This window comes from Acomys russatus, chromosome 29, assembly GCF_903995435.1.
Source record: "Acomys russatus chromosome 29, mAcoRus1.1, whole genome shotgun sequence".
In the NCBI taxonomy this organism is placed as follows: Eukaryota; Metazoa; Chordata; class Mammalia; order Rodentia; family Muridae; genus Acomys; species Acomys russatus.
The window spans coordinates 1,495,719-1,511,705 of NC_067165.1; the positions used below are offsets into that span (position 1 = coordinate 1,495,719).

Sequence of the window (15,987 nt, forward strand, 5' to 3'; positions counted from 1 at the left end):
TCATTACTTGCTTCTTATTTCCGCGAGTGCGAGAAGTTTCGTGTCGCTCTGTTTGTCTGCTTAGATGTTTGTAAAAACAGTTCTTCGAATGCCACTGCGAAATGATGGCAGCTTTGCTTACTTCCCTGTTAACTATAATCCTTCCCTGGCAATCATGCACTGTGATTTGTGTCTTTAATGTGGCAGGAATGTGTAACAAATGTAAAGTAAGAGTCTATAGGTAACAAAATAAGCGCCACATGGACTTTGATGTTTCCTTTGGTCCATAATGTGAGTAAAGATGACTAATTCTAAGTAATGCAACATAAAATATGTCCTCCAATGGGGGTAGCAATTCTAAATTTTATAAGCTTTGGGGGGGGCATATTCATGCCAAGCTAGTCTGAATAGAAATAAAAGATACTGGGTTTGTGAAGCATCTATGTCTGTATGTCCATCTGATGGAGTCGGCGGAGCTCCCCTGAATCACCCCACCATCCCACCATTAGCTGTGAGTACAGCCCAACACTGAGAGTTAGCATCCTGGAGCCTGGCACTGGAGAAATGGTTCAGTGCTCAAAGACTCTAGTTCCCAGGAATCCAGTGCCCTCTTCTGGCCTCTGAAGGCACCAACATAACTGTGGTGCACAGACAGACATGCAAGCAGAACAACCATACATATAAAAATGTATTAATTAACTAGTTAATGTATTTAAAAGGAGCTCTCTGTTCTTCCAAAGAGCCCAAGATGAGTTCTAAAGAAACTTAGTTCATCAGATAATGCACAACTCTAGTGACAACTCCAGAGAAGCCAGTGCCCTCTTCGAGACTCCTTGGGCACAAGCCTGTACTTGCCCCCGACACACACACACACACACACACACACACACACACAAACTCACACAGGCACATTCACACACATTCATTTACGTACTCACACTCATACACACACTCAAACACATACTCACACTCATACACACACTCACACACATATTCACACTCACACACATATTCACACTCATACTCACATTCACACACACACAAAATCACACACAAAATCACACATGCACATTCGCACACATTCATGTACATACTCACACTCATACATATACTCTCACACAAACACACACTCACACACATATTCACACTCAAACTCACATACACACGTTTATTTTTTACCTTAGAACCTAAAGAGTTGAAAAAGAAAAGTTCTCCTGCCACACACCCTAAGTCTAGGCAGCAAGTTAATAGAATAACTTGCAGAAGCAACACTGTTTATGAAATATTTGTTGGGTCCTATTTTATGTCCTTCGCTTCTCTGCAATTAGGACAGGCTTTTCCATTGCTAAGGTTTAGTAACGTCTTTAAAACATGCGGCATTATTTTTTGATATCATAAGTTTAAAAAATAGTTTCTTGTGTTTGTAGTTTGGTAAGAAGAGGGACTGGGTAAATTTGAAGCAGTTGACATTCCGTGTCTCAGCTCATAAAGCTGTGACCGACTCCCAAAGCTGTTTAGCCGCAATTGGAAGTATGCTCAAAGATATCTGTCGGACAGCGCTGTCCAGATCAGTGGTCCTTAACCGTCAAAGGCAGGCACAGGCGCATTAAAATGACAGAGTTCGTGAAGGAACCCTGGACTCATACTGCTCCTTTGTGCTCAGGTTGAGAGCTCACTCCTTTCTTCCTGGAGAAATGGATGTGCCAGGTGCTCGTGTTGAGATTTCGGGGATATGCGGCCTTCGTGTTGATGGGCATATGTCTGTCCCCTTGAGAACTGCACTGGAGGGAATGTTCATGCAGAAATCAACTATTAGGAATAGCCCCTGAGAAGGCGGAGCATAACGCCTCAGGCCCTGAAGCTGACTTCCACCACACTGACAGATGCTAAACCCTGACTTTTGTTATTCGGGCTCTCCTCATAGGATCATCTCAAATAAGTTCATCAGTTTCCATCTTCATCTTAATCCCAATGTTGTACTTAAGTTATTTCCTTTTGCCATGAAAATCATCCCTGCCTTGGTCAGTCAACTGTGCTTCTCGGTTTCCTTTGGAATTTGTATTTGTGTTTTTGTTTTCCATTCGTTTATGTTTCTTTGGTTTGTAGTGTCAGAAGATGATGTTTTTTATGACAAACTGCCCTCGTTTGAAAGGCGCTGTGACACGCCTGCAGGTATGGTGTTAGCCCAGTGATCCCTAGATACTTAGATTTGGTCCAAATCCAAGCCATTTTTCCATCTGAATGCTGGAAGCTTCATGGACATGCTCCTCACCTCATGAGTCTCAGTGCCTCTCAGATACGCACCCCGTACATGCCCCACCCACCCCGGAACTCTTGCCACTGAATTGATTTTAAGTGGACATATTATAAAGCAGCAGGTTGCATGACAGTTCCTCAGAGAAAGGGCTCAAACCAGGTGAGACGTCATATTGCTGTGTGAATTTTCAGAGGAAGAAATGATTTAAGTACCCAGAATTTGTTGACCGCTTTCTAATTTAACACTTAATGAAGCACCACTGGAAGGTCCCTCTTCTCTTTGGTACAGAAGTAAAGGATGCCTAAGGTGATTCCCGTAGAGGGATGGGAGATCTCTGACATCATCTGCGAACTTTAAACAATGCTGTTGTCATTTAAAAAGCCAAGCAAATGTCGCCTCTAAACAGCAACCCCAAGTTTATCAATGTGTCAACAAGCAAGGGGATGGCATTGAAAAGGAAAAGGATACAGCCATTGCTGAATGAAAGTTTGCCCAAATTAATGCAGTTAACATATGCTGACACCCCTGCATGGCCAGGAAGACATCCGCTCCATGCACGCACAAAAGTGCCTAGCCTCAAGCTGCCTACATGCGTGTCCATTCCTTCGCCTCCATAGCTTTGGTTGTGCCTTGTTTGCTCAATTAGAAACAAAAAGCAAAAAAATCTCTAGACTGACAGCCTTCCCTTTTCCCTGCACGCTAACGGTCTGCAGCCAGCCCTCTGCCCTTCCCTGTAGTGAGGTTAATTACCTGCTCTGTGACTCACTCACGTCATGTCCTTCTCTCTCCCTTTCCCTTAACCCTCCCCTTCCCGCTTCAACTCCTGGCCAAACAGAGAATGAACAGCCTTCCCTCGTTTGGTTTGACAGAGGAAAGTTTTATTTGACTTTTGAAGGTAAGTAGAGCATAGCATACCAGACTCTTAATTTATAGTCTCCTTCGTCCTTTGTTGTTTTTACTCTCATTTTAAAATTCCCAGTTTTCCTCAAAATTTTCTGGTCTTGCTTTCTCTGTTTAAAAATGCTATGGCTACTTGGAAAGCATCAAATACTAAAAGCATTTCATGAATTTGGTTTGTATGTGTTCTTCAATTTTTCACACTGAACAAATTAAAGCTGATTTACAGTTAACGTTGCTTACTTAATTAACGATGGCCAATTAAAAGCAGAACAAAAACAGAACCTTCTTTGGCTAAGGAACTTGACTCTGTCAACCAGGCTCTTGCCTAATCCTTTTGCAAGTGTGTGTGGTAAACTTGAGCACGTTTGGGGGTGCGATTACATGTAGCAAGTTTAAAAAACTGACATCCAGAGACAGAATCCAGTCCTGGAAATTGTGCATGCACGAGTGTGTGTGTGTGTGTGTGTGTGTGTGTGTGTATGTGTGTGTGTGTGTGTCTGTGTGTCTGTGTGTCTGGATATTCCAGTGGGCAGTCAGAGAAACAGAGGTGACGAGTATTATGGGTAAGTTTGACCTGCACCTTCAGAAACTACAACTGCAATGACTGCAGTACAGTAGGCAGTTACTGCTGAACTTGCCACTTTAGCCAGTTAAGAGAAACACATAAAAATGGTATCAAGTTTCTAAGAGGCAATGCTTGGCCATTTGCCATACTCTCCATCAAGGGTTGGCACTCTTCTGTTCTGTGTTTAACTTCAAACTCATCTTCAAAGGCTGCACATTGGATTCAGTAGCAAGATTAAACTACCAGTGGGAGGGAATTTAGTATTTCACCCAGCTAATCAGCTGGTTTTTGCATACTTATCAGAGAAGGTCCCACTTTGTATAATTATAAATAGTGGAATTTATGCCATGGTGAAAAGTTAGTAAAAGAAAATTACAATAATAAATGTATGTAGTTTTTTTTTTCTCTCTCTCTAGAATTGAATGTCAATATTGAACTTTTTGTTGTGCTTTATGACAACAGGAACTTGAGTCGGTATGTTTTAAACATTAGAATGGCTGAAATATATGAATGTGTGAAACATAAGATCCTGCAAGCAAAATTTACCCAATAGAGAATTTTCCTTGCAAGATGGGACTCCTTAACAGAGAGTAGCTGGCACAGCTGCAGGAAACATGGTCTGATCTCAAGCCTTTCTGGTGTCCTAAGGTCTCTTCCCAGCATACGAAGTCCTAAGTGATTTCCTGAGAAAACACCTTTTCCCCATGTTCCTTTATCACCCGAAGCCATTAGCTTTGTAACAAGAAAGACGCCATGCCCACAGACATGTGGCTGCCTAAATTTTCTTTCTGAGTCAGCTGAAATGAAAGGGTCCAAGTGAGACTGCTGGCCTGAAGGACTCCTATAAGCCCAGCACACAGAGCCAAGTGCATTTGAGGCCAGTCGGGGCCAGTAGTAAGCTCCATGCGGCAGAGAACCTGCCCAAAACCAAACAAACAAAAAATAGCCATGCTTCTTTTTACTGACACGTCCATCAGTAGAACGACAGAAGCAGCTGCTCCAGGGTGGGTTGGAGGCTAGCGCACACAGAAAACAGGCATCTGGACCTGCCAAGGCTCCCTCATTCAACTCGGCCAGTGGCGAAATTAACTAATGCAACAGAGCATCCTAGGTGTAGATCAGTTCCTGGGTGTTTTTGCCTAGAGAAACCTGAAAAGATCGCAAAAGTTACTCCTTTTTGTCATGATAAAATGATTTTGTCATGATGAAAAGAAATTGCTGCGTGGTTTAACACCTTAAGAAAAAGGCCCTCACCTTAATGCTTATCCTCCAAGAAAACATCCCAACACGTTCTATCATTTTGTTTGTTTGTTTTTCAGAGTCTTTAGGCCGTTCGTGTTACTCACATTTATTTTTACTAATAACACGTCCTTCAGTGTTTCATCCAGAGAATGAAGGACACGCAGGTTCTCATGTCAAAATCTTCACTTGTCCTAAGTAGCTTTTCACTTATTTCCTGACTTCGAAATAACGTTTTTGTCGTGTTTAGAACTTTGTTGTTCATTATTTGTTCTTGATCATGGTTTAGGAATCTAAGGTCTCTCAGTCAACGTTTGAGTCATTCAGCAGCCGGGGAAATAACTGGTGAACATTGCCCAGTGAACGTAGTTTGAAGTGACATGAAGTACCTCACACTTGTTAACAAATGACTACAGGCTCTAGACAGGCTTCTAAATTACAGTGTTTCCAGACATAGCCAATGCTTCTAAAAATATCCTTTATATTTGACTATAAAGTTTAATAGATTTTTATATTGGGCTTATTAAGAAAATGATTGAAATACTAGTAACTTTTTGAACTCAGCCGAAAGAAAATTCTGGATCTGGGAATAGGGCTCTGTTGCTAAAGACAGTATGACACAAGTATGAGGGCCTAGCAGCCACCTAAGAACCCAGGCACCACGGTTCACACTGTAGTCACAGAACTGTGGAGGTAGAAACAGGAGGATCCCAGGAGTAACTGGCCGGTCGGACTCGCCAGCTGGGGAGCTGCAGGTTCAACAAGAGACCATACCTCAAAACCAAGGCACAGAGGAAGTGAGAAAGATACCTCTGGCTTTTGCCATCTGCACACATGCCACACACATACACATGTGGGCACACACCTGCACACACACAAACACACATACACATATGTCTGGCTGCTGCAGCCATCATGAATCCTCAGGTGGAAGGGAATGATATTTCCATGACAAATCACTGTGCCTGGTGGATATTTCAATTCTGGAATCCCTTTTATATGAAGATGTTTCCAAAAACACACTGCCTCTCTCCTTGGATAGCTCTTTAAACTATAAATCCATCTTTCATTTGGTGGTGAAAATCAAACAACAGAAACTCTTGGCTTGCTATCGTGAGTTTTCTTGTGCCTTGGGCCATCTTCGTGAGCCGGGTCACACCATCCTCTGTGACCCTGCACGCTGCTCTTCCTCCCGTTGCCATGGCATCCTTAGCACCCACTCCCTTCAAGCACAGCCTGTACTGCTGAACTCACACTCACTTCCCTACCTGAACCCCAGCTCTCTAGGGACCAGCACTTCTCTGAAGCAGTTCCCACAGAATATTCTTCACTTTCCTGTGGGCCGTAGGCCATGGGGCTGAGAGTCCACCTTAAATTCTCACAGGCCTGCTTGGCTTGTCAAAACCTCCTGACCATAGACAGCAGTCACTTAAACATCAATCTGACCACTATACTGGTTTCTCTCATTATTGCCGTTGACTGCCAACATGAGGGCCTCCCTCTGCATTCAGATGTAGGCTTGAGGCAACCGGGAACTTCCTCCTAAACATCTCCTCAATCACCATCCCTAACGGGTTCTGTGGGGACATCCCATCCCATACATGGTCTCCAGGGCCCCTCCAGTTCCTTCAGCCCCAATCTGTTTCCTTTCCTCTACTTGGCATCCGCACTGTAGAAACAGTGCTTCCTGGCAGGGTCCAGTGCAACCATCTCATAACTGAAACTTGTCCTGCGCCTTAGATACTAGCAACTGTGTTGAGCAGTGATTCTCTTTCAGCAGCGTCTGTTGAGCACCGAATGCATGCAAGCGCTCTGCTGACCGGTCCACACTAGCAAAGAAAGCTAAAGCAAAGCGTCCATGTACAGGGCTTACATTGTAGCATGCAGCAAAAAAGAAGGAGAGAAATAAATAGCAAATCTAGTATGGAGATGGTAATGAGTTCGATATGAAAAATAAAACACGGAGGAGGCTGGAGCATGTTGGGAGAAGAGGGAATAAAACAGCCGGTACAGGAACCTGAGCTCTCACTGTGTGCGAAGCACTTCTGTGCCCTCATTTCAGCTACACCAGTCCCTGCTGTAGAAAATGAGATTTGGGTAACAGCGGTTTCAATTCCAGCTGCCTTGTGGGAGATGCCTTGCCCCTCCCCCTCAGCTCACAGTACACCCAGTCTCAACTGCAAAGCAGGAGAAGGGGGTAGGTGGGTGATGGGGGTATGGGGGTGGGGGGGTCCCCTCAACCCAGCCCTCCACCTTGTTCAATCCCAGTCACAATTTGCCTGCAGCTCACTGAAGCAGCCTCTCCCTTCCCCACCCCACCCCCGGGCTGACTCCGCCCACCAGCCTAGTCCTCTCTATTTAGGTTTTTTTTGTTTTGTTTTGTTTTTGTTTTTGTTTTTTTCCTATATCCTGATTAGACCCCAGAGAGTGAAAATGTGTTTCTGGAAAGACCTTAGTCATCTCTGCAATAAAAGACATTCTTAGCTCTCTGAACTTGTGTTGTCTCTGTGAAACAACACTCTTAAATGTCTGACCAACTTGCGCATGCTTTTTAATGTCCCTAATTGATCCCTACTAAGTCATAATCACATACAGAAACCACTCACCACTACCCGTCTGTCTGTCTGTCTGTCTGTCTGTCTCTTGTTCTAGGGATTGAACCCAAAGCTTCACAACCACTAGACAAGTGCTCTGTCACCAAGCTACATCCCAGCCTCACTCACTTCTCTTCACACAGATATGTATTAAGAACTTGTAAGAGTTTGGAAAGTCTCAAAAATGTCTTGTGTCGCAAAGTTTCTAATTAGCTCCCTTGAGAGTCATTCAAGAAGGGAAAATGGAAAGGCACGGGCAGTTTTCTGGAAAGCACTTGCTTTACTAAATGCCTCGTGTTCTTCAGGCGGAAGGTGTCCTCCGGCTGTGTCTGCCCCACTCAGGTCCTTTCCCACAATGACACATTAATGAGTACGTTGCAAAACACAGGATAGCGAAACTATGCAGGAACAGAAAAGATAAGAATTCCAGCCAGCCTCTCCATTCAGAAGAAAAGCATAGTCCTCGCCCTCCTGGGATTCTCTGTGTTGACTGTGGTGTGCTTAGGAATGATACAATCCTTTCAACTACTAACAAAGCTCACACAGGGCTTGTTTCCTTGTTTTAACATACTAAATCTGTTTGAAAGATTAAAGTGCAAGTGAAACCTGCAAAATGTGCTGCAAGGGAAATCTGCCCAGGATTTAGATTGTCCTATTTTTCTCTTCGTAGTAAACTCGTTGCCTGGCTCTGAAAATCCCTCAGCAAGAACGTGGGGATGTTGGCTCGTTCTTGCTCTTTGAAGACATCACCCCACCTCACTCATGTTTAGTGTAACACAGACAGAATGGGCAGTCAGAGAATGTACCCTGTTCATCTTGTTTGAACAAGATGCCTAGGTCAAATATGGGGGTGGGGTGGGTGGGGGTGCTGCTAGGGAAGACATGAATGTCCAAAACTCATAGCAGAACCTCTCTGATTAAATAGTTGTGAAAAGACTTAGGGATTGATAGCTTCTTCTTCTTCTTCTTCTTCTTCTTCTTCTTCTTCTTCTTCTTCTTCTTCTTCTTCTTCTCCTTCTTCTTCTTCTTCTTCTTTTTCTTCTTCTTCTTCTTCTTTTTTCTTCTTCTTCTTCTTTTCTTCTTTTTCTTCGTCGTCTTCGTCTTCTTCTTCTTCTTCTTCTTCTTTCTTCTTCTTCTTCTTCTTCTTCTTCTTCTTCTTCTTTAATTGATAGCTTCTGTACCAAGTGTATTGCCAGGTAGGACATACCTGGATAGTGAAATAGTGAATCACTTAGTATCGTTGTTGTTATTATTATTATTAATTATTATTGTTTTAGCATATCTAGGTACTATCTAATCTGCAAGATTTCATGGATAACCCCATGCCGCAGTTCACGTCTGAGCTAACCCTCCAATACCGCAGCTCCGGTTGCACATACCACCTCCTAAAGTGTCGCTCATACTAATTCATGTGTCAAGCAGTGTTGTCTCAGAGGCACAGGAATTTGGGGAACTTCTTTGAGATGACACAAAGTCAGTGATTAGATCCGTTCATAGGGATTATTGTTACCTAAGTCTCTGTTGGGCCCCACAAGACCTTGAGGGTTTACTGACACTTGGTCTTTGTTTTGTAAACTTCAAAGCGTGAAGGATGAGAGCCATGCAGCAGGACAATGAAGAAAACCCAACAAAAGCAATCATTTATTAAAGTATTGCACCGCCTGGAAGGGTTTGGTTTTGTTTTTTAATTATTTGGACTTTGAAGTTGTGTTCAGATTGAGTCAAGAAATAATTAAGAGAAGTGACTACCAGAAGGTGCTGACCTCAGACACCATGTTTTCTAGAGTCTGGTATTTTCCTTCTCTCTGATGACCTGTTAGCTCCCTATTGGTTGCTAAGCCAGCATCCTCTTGTGTCTCCATCAGAATCAGCCCTGTGGTGCATTTCCCCCTTTGTAGGACCATGATGGTCCCTGAGCTGTATCGCACTCAAAAGAAACTGAGTGTAATCCAGCAGGTTGAAAATATGCCCAAAGCTGGGGCTGGAGAGATGGCTCAGAGGTTAAGAGCACAGTCTGCTCTTCCAAAGGTCCTGAGTTCAATTCCCAGCAAGCACATGATGGCTCACAACCATCTATAATGAGATCTGATGCCCTCTTACAGCCTGCAGGAGTTCATGCAGATAGAGCACTCATACATTAAACAAGTAAATAAATAGAAAAGATATGCCCAAAGCAAGAGACCTTCGGCTTTCCTGAATATGGAAACTTCCACCACTCACAGGAGAGATGAACCCCACCCCCCTCCACCACCACCACCACCCCCCAGTGCACATCACACTTGCCGGGGTGCAGAGTCAGCTGTAGATCAGGGAGCGCACAAACCTATAAGCCCTAGAAGAAGGGCTGCTTCATGGAGACAACCTGAAACATGAGTTCACCCCTTCCCTAGGCCAAGGAGAAGGGAAGAGCCTATGGTTAATAGGCCTGAGATGCTAAAGAAGATCCACTCGCCTGTCCCTTCCCTCTCCTGTGACTCTTCTTGGCTAAAAGTCTCCGTGTTGGAAATATGAAGATCAAACAAAATGGCGCCTGCCTTCTAGAACTGCGCAAACACCAGGAATGTAGCCCTTCTCATAAGGCAGGTTTTAGCAGAACCAGCGGAGAGTGGCACAGCTGTAGAGAAGCACAAGGCGTTAACTGAGAGAAATCTGGGACATCTTCGAGGACAAGGGACTTGCCCCAGCAAGTCCTGGTTAGAGAACCAGGATTCAGAAAGCCAAGTGCCCTCCCTGGTCTGAGCGAGGACCCTGCGCAGAGCTGAGATGAGAAACACATGGCTTGTATTCAGCAATGCTAAACCCTGGGCAAGTGACGGATGTTTGAGGAGATGATGGGCCGAGTAATTCAAGACCGTATTCTGAAGTGTGTTAGCTGCTTGGAAGAAGAATCTGAGGTACAATCCCTGCACACGGTGAATTTTAAGGATCTTTTGAGGAAAGCAAGTGGCATAGCACCTTTGACATTTAGGCTTAGAGTCAGGCAGAGGTTAGGTGGACAGTCCAGGCGACGAGAATGGACTGACCTAATGCTACCATCACAATCCGAAAAGCATGATTGGAGTAGCAACATTCCATTCCTAATGGTATGGGAGAAAAGAGGGAAGGCTGAGTCCACCTTCAGATAAGGAGCCATTGACGACAGCCACACACCCCAGCCCTGCCAAGTGTCATTTGTTCTCAGAAGCTAAGTGGGCTCCTGCCTGGTTAGTACTTGGATGAAAGACCCAGAGTCCGTTGTTAATCAGGAGGAAGAAATCAACCACAGTGATACAATCAGGAATACGGACCATGCAGCACCCATTGAGGATAAGTCCAAGAGGAAATGGGGCTGTAAAAGACTGGGAGCAGTCTGCAGAGAGTGAAGGGCTCCGGCGCCACAGACAGGAAAGGTTTAGAGAAGTTCCACTGTGCTTTTTTTAAAAAAAAAAAAATAATAATAATTTGATTAATTTTGAAAGAGCCGTTCAAGAGTTATGTTTTTGTAGAAACTACTAATGCCCTGGATGTCTCGCTGTCTTCTCTGTGATGTTTGCCCACGCCTGGGGCAGTGTCCAAAGCCAGGGCTGTTCTACGTGTAACAGCCTGACCACTGGAGAGGACAGCTCAAGGAGAGCACCGCCAGCTTCATGGCTGTCCCTGCAAGTACAAGTTAAATTATGGGCTGTTTCCTTCCCTTCTCTCCTGCTGCCCGTCAGCACTTCAGCACTCTCCTGAGTGTGTATCCTTTTCTGTTACATAGGAGCACTTTATTCCTGCTGCTTCTCCCTTCTGACTCTCGCACACGAACACTCTAAGCTGCACAAGAGACTGAAGGAATATGTGTATTTCTTTGCCGACATCAAATAAAAAAAATGATTCACAGAAACTTTAAGAATAATTGAGTATCAAATTGTGTGTTTATCTTATATAATACTTCATTTTTGTTTTCCATGTATCAGGAGCTCTTGCGCAAAACAAAAACAAACTAACTAACTTCAGTTAATCTTAGGGGCCTATGAGTGATGCTGAAGGAATTGGACAGCCAGTCGTACAGAATTTAACTAGCATACCTCCTTAAGGTAGATTCAGCATGCAAATGCCTGCTAGCTTGCTCCAGTTATATCTTGTAAAAGGATTCTTTGTGAGGGTTCCCAAAATTCTAACGGAAGTGTATCTACTGTCTTTCACGTTTACTAACTGTACTAGGTGGGCATCTGGCAGGGAGGACAATGATCACATCTGTAGAACTTGGCTTTGGTGCTTTGCACCATTATTACATTATTATTATATCAACATTATTACAGCTGTGCTCATTCAGCCTTGGCTTATTATCTACCGAGTACCCGCTATGCACACAGACACCTGAAAGCTACTGGGATCCAGCACTCAGTAAAGAGGGAATGCCCATGCACTCACAGTGCATAGAAGCCAGACATCAAATGAAGAGTGGCATCACCATGTAAAGAATATTAAGGAGACAGAGTGCTCTGGAGACATCCATCAGTGTCCTATCCTGTGCTCTCCACTAACCGAAGAGGGCAATGGAGGCAATAGTGATTTAAGTCTACGAAGGCTTCTCTGAATACTATTACTTGTTGCTGTGTTAGCAGCAGTCTGATATGTGGTCACAGGCTATATGTGTATGTTACTGTAACTGTAAGCTGATTTTATCTTAGATATTAGAAAGAAAGCCCCATTAATTTGTATCACTGAGCTTTGTAATACATATTTATGCATCTATATATACATATGTAAAAAAGAAGTGAAACATGTACTTTATATCTGAAAGAGGGAGGGCTGTGTGTGTGTGTGTGTGTGTGTGTGTGTGTGTGTGTGTGTGTTTGTGTGTGTGTGTGTGTGTGTGTGTGTGTTTTGTACCATACTGTTTAGGCTCTGTAATAAACATTTGGGGTCAGAGGTACATCCTAAGCACAATGTATTATAACCTAAGTCTTGCATTCTTGCTCTCTGGAAACTGAATAATAATATTATCTTTCTTATGACACCATGGTCAGAATGCAAGCCCAGCCATGGGCTCACCGTGGATGCAAGGCCTTCAGTAAATCCCAGCCATGGGCTCACTACGGATGCAAGGCCTTCAGTAAATCCCAGCCATGGGCTCACCGTGGATGCAAGGCCTTCAGTAAATCCCAGCCTTTACTACCACTCTCAAAAGTCTTATATCCCGGCCTTGTGACATGGCGGTCTCTGTGTCAATTTCGCTTGCTCTTGAGAATGTTCTAGCATCTCAGGCTTCTACATAAGCCATCCCACGTGATTGGCCCCAGCTGCTGCCTGACTTTCCCTTCTATGAACAAGCATTTTTTTTTTCCCCTTTGGTGCTTATGGAGCAAGAGGACGACTGGACACATAGTGCCACTCCCCTCTGCACCCACCTCCACCAGAGAGGATCCTTAAAGCTGACTTGAGACTAGTAGTTTAGCTGGTGGTGCGCTTTTGTGCTGAGGCTGCTGGGAGACCTTGCAAGAAAACTGTTTCTGTCTCATCCGTTTGTAAACCATGGCATTTAGCAGATTTGACAAGTAATTTCAAACCTCCCCAAAAGAAAATGCAGGGAACGAAAGCAGTGGTTCTGAGCCTGCATCAGACGGTGGCTGGCTAATGATCTCGGTAGCTTTTATTTTTGCTATGAGTGTTTTGGGAAAAACTGGCCACAATCTTAGGTTGCATATTTCCATAACAAAATCGTCTTTTAAGGGCTAAGGGTAGGCCTCAGCAGCTGACTACATTTCTAGCATGAGTGAATCCTAGCACTACAAAAGGAAAAAGGAAAAAGAAAAGAAAAGCCTCCTTTATGAACTCTAGCTACCCTAGAAAGGAGACGTGACAGAATTTAGTCGGGGAGGTATGCTAGTGATAGGAAGAGATGCAGAGACTCGGGAGAAGATCACACACACACACACACACACACACACACACACACACAAACCAGTCCAGTGATGAGTCCAGTGATGCATTTCCTTATTTACTTGATGCCACACTGGTTTAACAGATTTTGAAATGCAGATTAAGCTTACATATAGATAGGAATTTGTTCACCAACCAACAGCGGCAGACAATATCTAAGCCACTTGTCTTCCACACACCCACCAGAAAGCAAATATAAGCCTCAGATATCTGAATCTTGACTGGCACCAACATTTGCTTATTAACCCAGTGGTTTGGTTTTGTTAAAAAATATTTATAATCTTGACTTTGCATGCCTTTATGCATCCATAGCTTAATTTTACAGCATATATAAAAAAAAACACTCCAGAATTTTGGCTGTATTCATTTTTCCAAGTTTTATTTCAAAGTTTCTGCAATCCAAACAGCTTCCCTGAAAATCAGCCAGGAGTTTTTGAAAGCTACTGTTTTAATACAGTTTAATAAAGTTACTGTTTTCAGTATTGTTCCATAATGCCCATGAATCAACCTATTTGCCCCAGCTTTTAAAACTGTGGAATTTAGATTCCAAAGAAGGTATACAGCCATATATACGAGACAGTCTTCTGCATAGCCTAAATTTTCACATTCTTACTGCGTCAAAGCATAACTTTTTTTCTTTTCCAAATGTTTTCAAAGGAAATGAAGTTCTGATGTATTAAAAGTCAGTCAGACACAGGAAGGGAAATATTATCCCTGAGGGTACATCCCCACTTGCAGGCAAAAATAGTGGTGACAAGTGCCCTGTGCACAGGTGTGGCTTTTGTTTTGATATCAATTACGAGACATGTCCTGTTGAAATGTTTCCAGGGCTGTTTTTTTTTTTTTATATTGAGGGTAATCTTACATAAATTTTAATCCAAGTTGAACATGCAATTCCTCTGTAAACCTCTCAGTAGCCTTAAAATCAGTTACAGTTCCTGAGTACGTCCATGTACACCCACATGTAAATCTAACCCTTTTCCCACACAAATGTTAATATCTCATTACAAAAAGAGAAGCATACCAAGTATCATGTCTTATTTAAGAAGGTGAGGAAACAACAATTTTAAAAGTAAACACAAAGTAACTAGGCAAAACCTGGCACAATTTTTAGAAAGATAAATGTATCTCACAATCAGAACAGAGATGTGGCTCCTCCTGATGAGGCCTGGGTGTGGCTTTCCCTCCCCACTGGTGTCTTAACCCCCCTCCAAATGGAGGCAAGAAATGGCTCTATAAAAACTCTTGATTCTTAACTTTCTTTTGGCACTTGATTTAAAAAAAAAGAGAGAAAGGAAGCACAAACTGTCCCTGAGTTAGCTTTGGGGGGGGCTTGGTTTTTTGAGACAGGGTTTCTCTATGTTATCTTGGCTGTCCTGGACTCGCTTTGTAGACCAGGCTGGCCTCGAACTCACAGCGAGCCACCTGCCTCTGCCTCCTGAGTGCTGGGATTAAAGGCATGAGCTACCACGCCCAGCTTTTGAGTTAGCTTTCATTAGTGACAGCGACAGGCCCTGTGGTCTGGTTTGCTACGGATGCTCCCTTCCCAGGCTCACTCCGTCTTCAGAGTCTGCATCAGAGCTTCTTCCTCACCCTCCTGACTTAGCCCAGAATCCTACTGCCCACTGCATGTTACTCAAAGAGCCCAGCACTCTGCAATCTGAGTCTCCTCTGTCAGTCTTTCTCTCCGTGTCTTTCTTCCATTTTGGAGAAACTATAATCTAAGCGGACAAGTTCTGATATCACCCCCTTGCTGTCTCTCCAGCAACATACACACTCGCTTTAGTGGTTTCAGGGCATTTGATGTACCCGCACTTGTCCCTTATTAGTGTTTGTTTAGGTTGCTGCCTTTTTCCAACACTGTGGAGTCTGTAACCTTAAACCTTATGTACTTGTCTCCTCCTGTTCGCTGCTGAGTCTTTCTTTTTCTTTCATATGTTAGGCTATTCCCAGTTTTCCCCTAGCTAGGTATAAGAATCATCTGCCTTCAGCCTGCAGCAGGCGTGATGTAACAACTAGTCGTTGTCATAGAACCCAGGAATTGCTGCTAATTGGCCCAGTCGGCCCTTCTAGGGATAGCACAGAGACGTCCTCAGATGCCACATCAGACGCTTTCCCAATCCGAGTTAAGTGCTCATGGCACGATGAAAGAAGGACATGACATCCAGGCAGATCTGCCTCCCAGCTCCACCCTTTTTCCTTGCTGAATGTTTGTCCTGATGCCATTGACAGACTTAGAACAGGCCGGGGAGTCGTGGTAGTGCACGCCTTTAATCCCAGCACTCGGGAGGCAGAGGCAGGCAGACCACTGTGAGTTCGAGGCCAGCCTGATCTACAAAGTGAGTCCAGGACAGTCAAGGCTACACAGAGAAACAATGTCTCAGGGGAAAAACAAGGAAGGAAGGAAGGAAGGAAGGAAGGAAGGAAGGAAGGAAAAGAAGGAAGGAAGGAAAGAAAGGAAGGAAGGTTCATGTAGAGTTATACCTGTTGACATGCCATCCTGAAACAGTGAAAATTTGACTTCTACCTTTTTTTTTCTCTTGTAT

At 43.8% G+C, this 15,987-nt stretch overlaps 1 protein-coding gene across 14 annotated transcripts in view; it reads left to right on the forward strand.

The window, feature by feature from the left end:
* Sgip1 (SH3GL interacting endocytic adaptor 1) overlaps positions 1 to 15,987 on the forward strand; it is a 197,780-nt gene that overhangs the window by 162,736 nt on the left and 19,057 nt on the right. For 11 of the 14 annotated variants that reach the window (XM_051170991.1, XM_051170977.1, XM_051170979.1 and 8 more), the window contains one exon: positions 3,072 to 3,131. The exons of the other annotated variants lie outside the window; for them this stretch is intronic. In XM_051170991.1, the coding sequence (XP_051026948.1) occupies positions 3,072 to 3,131 (60 nt within the window). The remainder of the gene's footprint in view (positions 1 to 3,071; positions 3,132 to 15,987) is intronic. 14 annotated transcript variants of the gene reach the window in all.